The 12,429-nt window shown below is 45.7% G+C and overlaps 1 protein-coding gene across 2 annotated transcripts in view; it reads right to left on the bottom strand.

Annotated features, from left to right (window-relative positions):
- MSANTD2 (Myb/SANT DNA binding domain containing 2) overlaps positions 1-12,429 on the bottom strand; it is a 1,072,267-nt gene that overhangs the window by 532,500 nt on the left and 527,338 nt on the right. For both annotated transcript variants that reach the window (XR_013608798.1, XM_078681995.1), the window contains one exon: positions 9,560-9,620. Coding sequence is in view for 1 of the 2 variants with exons in the window: in XM_078681995.1 (XP_078538121.1) it covers positions 9,560-9,620 (61 nt within the window). In the remaining variant the exon portion in view is untranslated. The remainder of the gene's footprint in view (positions 1-9,559; positions 9,621-12,429) is intronic.

Genomic DNA, 12,429 nt, shown 5'->3' with positions numbered 1-12,429 from the left:
GGAGACTTAATTTGTGCGCAGTCGCGCAAGTCATAAGTACGCTCAGAAGACTCAGGTGTCGGTGAACCAGCACATGAACCTCGCTTCTGTTGTTGATGCCTGTGTTTTTTATTTTTCAAGTCTGGGCTTTAGTTGCGTTTGAGACTGAGTTTGTGTTTGAGTAAAAGGCTTAATCCCCAGACTATTGCGGCCTATGGTCTTATAAGCCTTTGCAATAATCTTTGTTAATTCGTGCAGATTGTCCACATCAGGGAAAGCCTCCAAGCGGTTTGCCACTTGAAAGCTTAGTGCATCGCCCTTGACATTGGCAAGGATCATATCAGCAACCACGTCTAACACCCCAATCTCATCCCCAGCTGCTTCGGCACTGTGTTCATCTTGAACACGCTTTATCACAGAGGGGAGTACAGTCATGGAGGGAGTGCCGACACACTTCGAATATACCGTTGCAAACACCTTGTAGGGGGGGTTACAATCAGCTAACTTGGGAAGCAAGTCTTTAGGCAAACTAATAGTCAATATCCTGTGTTTCTCCACAGGAGAGGTATTTGGAAAAACAGCCTCTAGTCTTCTAACTTTTTCAGCAAGCCAATAAGGTAATTCATCCTTATTCTGTGGACGCTTGCCCATTACTGAATTAAACGTAAAGGGACTGATAGTCATGCCACCAGGTCCTGCAAGGTGCACAGCAACGCCAGGTGGTCCCACTTGGACGTTGCACGTGTTGTACTGTATAACAGCTCTATGCACACGTAGTAAAGACATATGTAAGACTTGAAGGTCCCCAATTGCAGGAGTTAAATAACGTGGGTGTGGGGTGTACCCAGCCAAAATGGGCCAAGTGGCCCCATCGATTGATAAAGGACCCAAACGGACCAGTGATACTGGGTGAGGAGAAACGCCCTTAAACCAAATTTGGTGTTGCCAAGCTATAAGCGGAACTTCAAGAGCCCTATAAGCCTGATGAGCGTGAGGAAGGGCTGTTGCATTGTATTCATGGAACAAATCAGCCGGTCCATCCACCACTGGAAAGGTGATCCAAGAATAAAATACCTCGAAGTGGTAAGCTGAGTTCAATTCCACCACAAATATAAGCTCCGCAACCGCATCAGGCACTCCATATTGAGCCAGATAAGCCTTGAGCTCAGCGCAGCTATTAGGCGGAACAACAACCGCCATCACGGAAAATAAAGATCAACAACTCATAGCGCGGGAGCACAATAACGGGTTAAGAACTAAGAGAAAAACCGTTTAAAATTTCAAGCTTGAAAGAACCCATAAAACCAAATACAGGAAATGACACAGTCACAGCTGTCTCAGGAAACAGAAGTGAGGGGATTGTGGACAAGTACTACTCCAGGGTCTCGCAATTAGGAACCAGACCAAACGTTGGGCGCCATGTTGCAGGGATTCCGCACATACACAGAACTATGAGCAGGAAAACAGGACCTCAGTGAATAGGGGTGTACCAACCTACCACATTAATACCCAAAAATCCCAAACCAACCAGCTAGTGTCTCATTCGTTCTCCAAATTTCACGGAGATACAAATGATTAGACAACCCAGAACACAACACTCCAGACTCTCTCAGGAATCGTAGGAGCAAGATGTACTCTTTTGCTCACTCACACGTACTTGTCCACAATGAGAATAGGCAGTCATTGAAATAGTTCAAAACCTTTATTTTAACTATCGTGGTCTACAATACAATATACGTGCCACTACTAGCAGCAAAATGCATAAACTCCGCACAGTTAGCATTGTTACAATTCCACAGAATACAAAGGGAGAAGTCATTGTGAAAAGACTGTGGAAACTAGGGCACTTAGGCCTCACCACCCTCCCCTTGACTAGAAGAAGTTTATTTTATATAAAGGACGATCTCTGGGCTTTGACAGCAGACCCCATACCTTAAAGCCTGGATGTATAATTTACATCATAGGAACGGCAGAGCTCTTCTCCATGGAATGGCTTTCTCCAAGTGTGTTAAAACAACATGCAGCAACGTAATAGCAAAGCTCCAGTCTTCAACACTGCAGCTGTGTGTAGCATGTTATGTTTAGGTGCTAGGGACTGACCAGAACAGAACAACGAGGGGCATGGTTTATCGACCTTGCACATCGTGTTCAGACTAAACTCCAGGAGAGGCAGAGAAAGCGAAAGCAGCCTATTCTCATGTGAAAGGCACAAACAGTCTTGCAAAAACAAAGCCATGTAGTAACATGCGCAAAAGCAGCAGCATGGCAGCCAAACTCATGCTAACTTAGCAATGTCGGAAATGTCCCTAGGAGCCATATAACAGCAGTGGCTGCTTCTGTCTTGGGTAGTGAAAATATTGGACTAAAGTATCTGCAATTTCTTTTGTGAGTTTCTCCAAGGGCTTGAGGTAGAGCTTGACCCCTGTTGAAGAAGTCTCAGGAACAGTAAATACTTCAAGTTCTTCTGCCCGCAGCACTGGGGACTGTGTGTTTTGTGCTGCAACAGAAGAAAAAGCAACCCAACGCCATCTAAGATGCCGCTGCCGACTCCATGTCCTGAGGGCACCGCAACCCTAGTCTCACTGACTATGCCTGGTGATTCGGCCAGCGAGCTGCTGCTTGCACCGCGACCTGTTGGCACCGCACTGCCTCGCTTCACATAGTCGCTCTGGTATCCCAGACGATGACGTTTCACACCAACATCGAAGCAGCTGCTTGCGCCGTTGTGCAAGGGCACCGCTAGTAAGTTACATGACGCACCACCTTCATCCTGCACCGCAGCCTTGGTCTACCGACGCCATAGATTCCAGTTTGTAAGCCGACGACAGCGCTTCAACAACTATGACGCTGCTTGCACCGTGACCTGCTTGCACCATGACCTGCCAGCACCGCGACGAGCACCACATCACCTCGCACCACAGGCCTGATCTCACCGACGCAGCTGGACAACCGTCACCGAGCCGCTGCCTGCACTACGATCTGAGGGCACCACACGCCGCACCGCTACACTTCGCACCGCACCACCAGATGCCTGCCAAAGCCAGCGCTCCTGACTTCAACCGTGAGGAGTTCGATCTGCAGCGCGTGTGACTTCAAGGGCCCGACGACTCCTGCACCAACCTCCAGAACTGATGAATGCCGTGCTTTTGGAGCTCAACGAGAGGTCGCCGACGCCCTGCATTTCTAAAGCTACTGTTTTGTGGGTCTTCACGACACCGTAGTTGGCCAGCATCGCCACAGTTAGCCAGAACTGTTTGGAATTTTTTTTTCACAACGCCGTGATAGCCCCAGTCAGAGCTATCGACTTCAAGGAACTTTATTTGAAGTTAATTTTGATAACTTAAGATTTCTAAGTACTGTATTGTGGATTTTCATCATTTTTGGTCTTGTTTTAAGTATATAAAAATATTGGATATTTTTCTAAACTGGGGTGATGTCCTTTTGTAGTGCTTACACTGTATTACTGTTGGTTATGTGCAATGCTTTACACACTGCCTCCGAGATAAGCCTGACTGCTCGTGCCACGCTACCAAGGGGGTGAGCAAGGGTTGTTTTTGGAGTGTAACTCCCCTATCCTGACTAGAAGGAAGGGTCCCTACTTGGACAAAGGTGCAAACCCTTGCCAACTAGATACCCCCATTTCCAAAACTCCCCCTGCTGCAATCAGAGCATCGATTAGCTTGTGGCAAGTTCTTTAACCTGGTCTAGTGATGCACAAGTTGCAAAATCAGGAGGGCTGTAATTACACAGATCGTGTGATATTTCAAGTGGCAGTGGGCTCTGTGGAACAAGGCTTAAATTCCCCCTTGTGAGAGTCGCAACTGTGTGATCAAAAACCTCTGGATTTGCCGCGAGCCCTTCACCTGGATTTAGGGTGTTGCCCTTAATATTAGTGGTCTAATTTAGCATTGTGGTTACATTGCTCTTTGCCGGGGCTGGGTAAAAGAATACACATGCATACCTTCATTATGCTCTATGGCAGAGGGCTCTGCCACCAAGGTTTTACTTCCATGAGGCCACGGTCTGGACTCATCTTGTTGCTCATCACACGGCGTTGGTAGGGATGTATCCGCGGGCTTCGGCTGTTCTGACACACTCTTAGCAATCTCTTTCTGTGTCTACTGGTCTCGCTTCAGGGTCGACCCCTTCAGGAGCTAAACAACTGTAGGGCCGGCTGGATGTGTACCGCCAGAAGTACCGCCTCTCCCCTTCTGCTCAGCTCCGATTCCTGAGCAGGAGGAGCACGTTGTCTTGCCCCTGGGATCGGCACCACAACCTCCTCCCCTTGCCCCAACAAGTCCATCTGGATGAAAGGACGGGTCGCCTTCACCTGCTGGGCTCTGCCGGTAATTTTGGGCCCCATTCCCACTGTCGAAGCATGGCAGCAAGGGGAAAGCCAGATGGCGGCTGCGTAGGTGGCTGACAGCAGTAACGCATTAACCTGGTGGCAGCCGTCCTGTACCAGGGCACTCTTTCTATTGCCTTCTTTTGTAGCAATTTGTTTTTATAACTTACAGTAGACAGACTGTTTCTTCTTTTGTGTGGACCACTTTCTTTGGTCCCCTTGCTGGTGGTTGTGTGATCAGTTTTATGCAATATCCAAATCGTATGATGTTTAATATCCATTTGGCTGAGGTCACTTTCCTCGATCCTGGAGAAGTTTTTCATTCTCCCTCCCAAGCAGGTGTTGAGTGTGAGGGGATGATGGTGTAATGAGTCATTTGCTGGAGGGAGGAGGCCGCTCCTTTTTGTGGCTGCGTTCTTCGTTCTGCACGACCCAGAAAGGACTGGATTTGTGCGTTTGGCACTGCCACTGTTGTCCTGGTGTTTGTGTTTGACTTGTGCCCTGAAAGCATTGCTGCGTGGATGCACTTGAAAAACTTCCTTTGCCTACTGGTGTTCTCACAGGTGTGGGTTCTCTCTGTATGTGTCCCCTGAATCGTAGGGCTCCCATGGACTTTGCATTATCCTTCTTGAGTTGCTGAAGGGTATCATCCACTGTATTTGCAAACAGTTGCTCCCCATAGAAAGGAGCATTGATCATATTCACCTGTACCTCTGGTTTGAAACCTGACATCCTTAGCGAGGTATGACGTCTTAAGGTTGTTCCCACCATCATTTCTCGGCTTGCTGTGAGTGCTACATTTGATGCAGACTTCAAGCAAGTATTTGCAATGTTTTTCCTCTCTTCTGCCAGGAATGCTATCCTCTTGGGGGTATTGTTCCAGCAGGTGCTTTATCAACTCTGTCAACTCTTCCCACTGTTGGTACGCATATCTGTCGAGCAGAGAATTTGAGTTGGCTGAACTCCCTTGAGTTGCTGCACCTCTTTCAAATTTTTACCTCACCATAGCCATCTTTTTGCTTTTGTTAGCCAGTGGTGGTCTGGATGTTGTTGCCCTCTTTCTAACTGTGGCAACAATGATGGAGGCTGCTTGCACAGTTCCTCATATGTATAGAGGTTTTTTTTGCGGATTGTTTATAATTTTTCTCTGCCCTTGGTGTCACTGCCCTGCAAGCCGCAGGTTCCTTAAAGGCTTCTTTTTCCTGAACCAGTATGCTTGGTAGCATAGGAAGGAACGGATTTCTACTTTTGGTAGTCTCTGTTAGGAAACATGATTGTGCTTTTGCCTTGTCTAGTTGCACACCATATTTTTCAGCTGCTTTCTATCAATTGCCTATACATTGCAATGTAATCATGAGGCGATGGACTAGACAGGTATCTGTCAATCCCCTCCTGGGATTATAAGTCTTGGCATCTTGCCAATGAGTCTCCATATACTTCGACTCCTCTTTCCTGAAACATACAGATGGACTCGAAGAATTATTGTTTTACATCCTCTTCCTGTGGCTCTGGTATCATAGGGGGTCAAACTTCTTCTGTGTCCTTGTCAATTTGTTCTTTTTCAGTCAAAATTTTTGGTGGAATTCCAAATTCCTAAAGAGATGTCAAATTTTGTTTTGTAATATCGCAGTAATTTCGGCCTTGAGGGGCCTCTTCTTTCACTCGATTTCTGCATCTAGTGTAGGCATTGATTTCCTCTTTGAAGTTGAGGATTTGTTCGTCAACCCTTTTTTTGGTACCTCCCAACTCTGTCTTCTGACGGCAACACTTCCGGACTTCCATCGTCTTTCTAAGTCGTCTTTTCGGATGAGTGCGTGCATGCAGTGTCCTTGCTATGGGACCTCTGCTTGCCTTCTGTTGACGAAATTTGACGCAGACCTAACCCTTTGTGATTTTGAGTTTGATGATCGAGACTCTCCCCAGTACGTTTTTTTGGTGTTACCTGGGCTCGCCTCTCCTTGTGTTTAGTTGCTCCTTCTCGATGTCAATGATTCTCAGCTCACCGTCTGAGCCTTCCCTTTTGGCGATGTTATCTTTCTCCTCGCTTGGCAGTCCCAGGTCTCCCAGTGATGGAGTTTCTTTTTGCCCCTCCATGACATAGTGTGCTTACCTCTGTGTTTCTCTTGCCTTTAAAGTCTTCGGCTTGAAGTCTCTGCAGGCCTCACAGACACTCTTGTGGTCTAGCAGAAGTTGCACACTTGATGCTTGTCTTATTGTGCAAATTTAAGGTGGCACTTATGGCAGATTTGGAATGGTGTGTTCTCCATATCACATGGAACATGGGGCCTCTTGGCATTTCTCCGGTTCTCCCTTGACTTGTGTAAATTGACGAATAGTTATTCGGGACCTCTTTTAGGCGGTCTTCTCTGATATTTACTTGGCGAACTTTAATCTAAAGTCTTTTCAAAAACTGGAGAGCCTTCAGCTATGCGTACCAACTCAACAGCAGGAAAGAAAGAACCTGAAGATGGCAACCAAGTACAGGAGCTTCCGAAAGGGCGTATGATGTCAGATGAGGCTAGATTAGACACCAAATGGTGGGACAAATGTACGTCTAACAAAAAAATACAAGAAAGAGAAGGAGAAGGACTATCACAGTGGATAATTCTGGACCACGCCACTTGATGGTGAAATAATGCACAGAATGTAAATCCAGTAAAGATTCATACTGCAAAACAAACATTATGATGATGATTAAATGCTATTTAAAAACAAAAGATTATTATTAATTTACCAGTCTTGCTGGTAAACTCTGACTGGATAGACTTTTGGGGAATAAACAAAACTAAATGCAGAGAAACTGTACTTTGTGTAAACAAGGAATATAGAAATGTAATAGGCACACATTCTGCCCTAGAGAAACCTACATAGTAAATGCATTTCTGTAACATGGATATCCTAAGGACCCAAACTGAAGTGGTTGGCATTTCAGACTGCTGTGTAAAACCTTTATTGTGTTTGGGCCTGATATTTTAATAAAGTTTGCTGCTAACTCAGTGTCTCACGATCTCACCTTCCCAACTACCCCTGGTCAAACACGGTCCCATTTGTTTTCTACCGTACCAAACTTGCGCAGTCTAAAACACCAACACCCAACCAGCCGCAATCAAATCTTTAAAAAAAACACACAACACTTTACTTTTAAATAGAGCATTGTAATGGATCATATTAAATGTCAATAAACATAAGAGGAGTATCACCTGGAAAAGCTTGAGGAGCGATCTGGGTGGGACGATGGGATGAGAAGCAAGTCCTTCCTGGATTATAATAAACCCCTCACTCACCAACCTGGTTGGTGACATGCTTCATCATCGGGGTCCACCCTGAAAGCCGAATGCCGTCAGGGTGTGCTACGACACCTGAATTACAGTGGAGCAGGTTATTGTGTGTGAAGGTGCAAAAAAAGAGAGTTAAAAATTGTCCTGGTATGACTATAGTGAATAAAGTTTATTTCTAGACTACTGGAAAATATTAAAATGTGTGAGCGATACAGTTATAGTTTGTTATGACCATGTGTATCTATGTGTTGAAGGTCTACATGTTTCAACCCGCTAACGGAAGTTGCCGGGTTTTCTTCAGGACCAAGGAAAATGGGTGGTCAGAGTACACTAACGCTCTGCCAGTCCTAAATTCCTTTTGAACTACTGGCAAAGTATGCAGTAGAACAGTCTCTCAAAAAAGTGGGTGAGAGAAAATAAAAAGACCTGCAAAAGAAAAATGGAGCAATAGTTACAAGCCTGTAACGTCGTGCAGTGCTATCTCTCATGTGTCTTTTTTACTGTGCCGAACTCATTCAGATATCACAACGAGCTAGATGTGCACAAAGGTGAAACATATTACCAGTGGCGTTGGTGAGCTCGAATCATGCCGGCCCACCTGTCAGGTAGTGGGGTGCAGAGTGATCAATATAGTATTATTGCCTCGTACGTTCCACAGATAGTAGGTGCGTGACTCGACTATGTTCACTTATACACCTATTGGACATTATACGTGCATCTGTCTGGGAGTAGTGTGCACGGTGATAGAGATATCTTGATAGACTTGAGTCTATCACACTCAGCCTTAATAGGTGCGTGACTCAACCGGATCCATTTGCACACCTATCAATAAGTGGTGTGCACAGTGGTTGGTATATCGTTATACATATAGGTCTCATGCACTCTGTAAATTCATTTGTGCGTGACTCAATTGTGCTCACTTGCAGTATAGTGAGCGAATAACGACGTGAAAACAAATGTCCTTTTTAAACATCACTAACAGACAGGACTCACAAACATAAAAACACACAGGAAGAGACCTAAGGGTGGTCAAACTCACTCTTGTTATTAGGGTCTCTAGGCTTCACGGGGTGGGGTGGGAGTGGGCCTCTGGTAGGGACATATTCTGTATTTTGAAAAAGGGAAAAGATCGTGAGACGCCCTTGCAGCGCCCTCGCGCTGAAAAATGACATTTGTTTTCACGTCGTTATTCGCTCACTATACTGCAAGTGAGCACAATTGAGTCACGCACAAATGAATTTACAGAGTGCATGAGACCTATATGTATAACGATATACCAACCACTGTCATACCAGGACAATTTTTAACTCTCTTTTTTTGCACCGTCACACACAATAACCTGCTCCACTGTAATTCAGGTGTCGTAGCACACCCTGACGGCATTCGGCTTTCAGGGTGGACCCCGATGATGAAGCATGTCACCAACCAGGTTGGTGAGTGAGGGGTTTATTATAATCCAGGAAGGACTTGCTTCTCATCCCATCGTCCCACCCAGATCGCTCCTCGAGCTTTTCCAGGTGATACTCCTCTTATGATTATTGATAGTTAGTTTTGGGGACTAGGAGTACTCCCCGTTCACACTTGCTGTGAACAGACTCTCTTTTGTGTTTATTTGTGTCATATTAAATGTCACCAAAATATTCGCAAAAATGCCTTACCAATTCCGTTAAAATAGCACTCTGTGTATGGTGTAAAAGGACTATAAAGCAGGACAACACATAAATGATATGACAAGGGCGATGGGGATCATCTACTTAACAGCCAAGTAACAGACTTGAAATCAGTCTGAACACGTTTTTGAGCAGCATTTTAAATCTCAGTGGGAGATTACCATTAAGAATTTGCAGTACATTTAAAAAGATGCATAAATGTCACCAGAAAATATTTTTCCACAACTTTAAATTTCATTACATTCAATCGATGTGCTAAAGTTAAACCATAGATTTTAAAGACGTACTGCAGCTCTTCGGATGACTCTGATTTCATTTTCATTGGCTTCTTGGGGGCACTTATTTCAACTAAAAAGAAAAAGATGTATGCATTAATTATAAGATGGCAAACAAACATTTCAAAAAAATAAATAAGCTAGCAATGGCTTTATGTTTAACGTTTTGCAGAATCCCGTTTGCACATGTCCACATGGACTGCAAAGAGGAGAGTCACTCCGACACGAACACCTTATGTTTATAGACTAGTTGATTTCTGTAATGTGAGACTGTAGTTAAGTTCCAAAGGCAGAGTAAAGGCTATGTAGATCATTACTTTAAGCTGATAATGTTTATTATCAGACATACAACTGCCTGTCCCTAACATCAATTGCACTGCCTAAAAGTACCAATAAGTATGATAATGATAATTTTGGGATAAATTATATTTGGAACTAAATAGACTAACCACCTGAAACAGTAAGGAGTTAAATACCAGGGATTAATGACTGACAGCCGATTAAATTGAAAATCCATCATGATAGCCAGAAAATTAATGGACAAAGCAATCATGGGGAGTGCTCATGAAATTTACCGGCATCATGGGTAATCCTTTCAATCAGTTATCATAGTACATAATGCAAAACGTTTTCAAATACAGCTCAACAATCTAGTTTGAAAATAAACATACCTCGAAACAATTAAAAGAAGCGATAATGAAAGCACTCTAGCGTCTTAAAAGAGTTACCCTCACACAAGACATGTTGGTGAACTTATCTTTGCTAACTGTTAAGGCAATAATCGTACAAGATTACAGCTCTATGACAATAAGGTGCTTTCAAAACCAGCCGCGAGGAGTACAGCCCAAAGAGGAAATATCTGGTGGAATAAAAGGCCTCTCTGGTGTTGTGCTGGACGCTTGCAGCTTGCTATACATCATTGGGAAAGATCTGACCAGGATGCCTGTACATTGACTGGAGCTAAAATGGCATGCACACTGGCACTGTTCGATCTGAAGGAGAACACGATGCCTAACAGACATCAGTTGCAGCAAATGCTTAAGAATTCAATCCCTCAATTGCCTTGAAAAGAAGACCTGGCCTACTTACATGAAAGGGCATTACATTCAAGCTTTTTGTTAGCAATATCCAAATGATACACCAAGCTACTGTACTTTGCCACAGGAGCTGAGAAGATCGCATGTTTTTGCCGTACCCAGCTCAATAATCAAGGTCTTCAGAAACATTGTAATTGTAATGAGATTTCTAGAGCGCATGGCTGCCCGTGAGCGTCCCAGCGCTAATAGATGCATCAGATGGATTAGGCGAGTGCGGAGCAGATGGTTACGGGAACAGCCAGGTCTTTAGAACCCTTCGGAAAGGCAGCAGATTGTGTTGGGCACGAAGGTCAAGCGGGAGGGCGTTCCACAATTTGGACGCTTGATAGGAAAAACGCCGGCCTCCGGAGCGAGCTTTCTTGATCCTGGGTATTTGAGTTAGATGAGCGTTCGAGGAACGGAGAGTTCTGGGCGTGGTATGCGGGACAACCAGGTCCTTAAGGATTGACGGGGCTTTTCCATGAAGGATTTTGTGGGTGAGGCACAGGGCCTTGAAATGCACCCTTTGCACCACGGGCAACCAATGTAATGTTCTAATCGCTGGTTTAGCTGAAGAGCGCGTCTTGGTGTCAGTAAGAATCCTAGCAGCAGCGTTTTGCACAACCTGTAGCCTGGCTGTGACTTTCTTTGGTGCGCCAAGATACAGGGCATTTCCGTAGGCCAATCTGGACAGGATAAGACCCTGTAAGAGAAGTTTTCTTGACTGAAAAGGGAGCAGGGGGAGGATCTTGCGGGTGTTGCAAAGTAGACCAAGGCAGGTTCCAGCCGTTTTTCTTGCCTGGGTGTTTAGGGTGAGGTTGTGATCGAGCCAAATCCCCAAGCTTTTGATTTCAGCTTTGGGGGTTGGGGGCGGGCACATGCATGGGGGCCACAGAGACTCTGGGCGGAAATGGGACTGGTTGCCCATCACCATTATCTCTGTTTTGTCGCCGTTGAGTTTTAAGTGGGATGAGTTCATCCAGCTGACTATGTCCCCCAGGCAGGAGTACAGATCGATGGTGGGATTGTCCAGCCGGCTGAGGGAGACAACCAACTGGGTGTCATCCGCGTAGGTCAGGAGTTTAATACCCTACTGTTGGAATTGGGGGTCTCTGGTTGGCGCAGTGCAGCACTGGCGACAAGCAGGGACCCTCTCTTCCACGTCAGGGCAAAGGATTACTCCCAGAAATAACTCCTGCTCACCCTCTAGGTAGTGTGGCGCAAGCAGTCTAGGCTAAACTCTGGAGTACATAGGGTTAAACATTTGCAGCATCACATACAACAATCATCAACCCACCACACAATGACACTAGACTGTATTTTTGTAAAAATATCTTCTTTATATATATTTTAACGCAACGCAGGCTTGTAAATACGGTCTTGGTACAAAAAAATGGTTCCAGTTACTTGTTAATAGGCCACAGTTCTTATTCTGCTTCTTCCAGTCTTTCAAAGGTGTTCTTTGGGGCCTTTTGCCCAGTTCCTGCCAAGTATAGTGCTTTCTAGCGCTTCTGTGTGCTTCCCAGCGCCTCTGTGCACCTCCTGCTTGAAAATCGGGCCCGGCCTGCCAAAGCTCATGCTTCTCGCGTGAGCAGCGAAGGGCACGGCCGGGTCTGCTCTCAGGATGAGTCACACGGCTGTGTGTGACTTAATGTGGAGGGGGGCGCTGGCCACGGGGAATGTCAGGGGGGGCCTCGGGGGCCAGGAGCGGTGCGAGCCTCACTGGAGAGGGGAGGCTCGTGCCAGGTGCAGAGTCTGCAGCTGGGGGCTCCCGGGCACACAAGGTCACACAGGGCGGTGCGAGCT

This window comes from Lissotriton helveticus, chromosome 3_1 (assembly GCF_964261635.1).
Source record: "Lissotriton helveticus chromosome 3_1, aLisHel1.1, whole genome shotgun sequence".
NCBI classification, from domain to species: domain Eukaryota; kingdom Metazoa; phylum Chordata; class Amphibia; order Caudata; family Salamandridae; genus Lissotriton; species Lissotriton helveticus.
The sequence above is the reverse complement of the archived record's forward strand: the minus strand, read 5'-3'. Positions and strand labels throughout refer to the sequence as shown.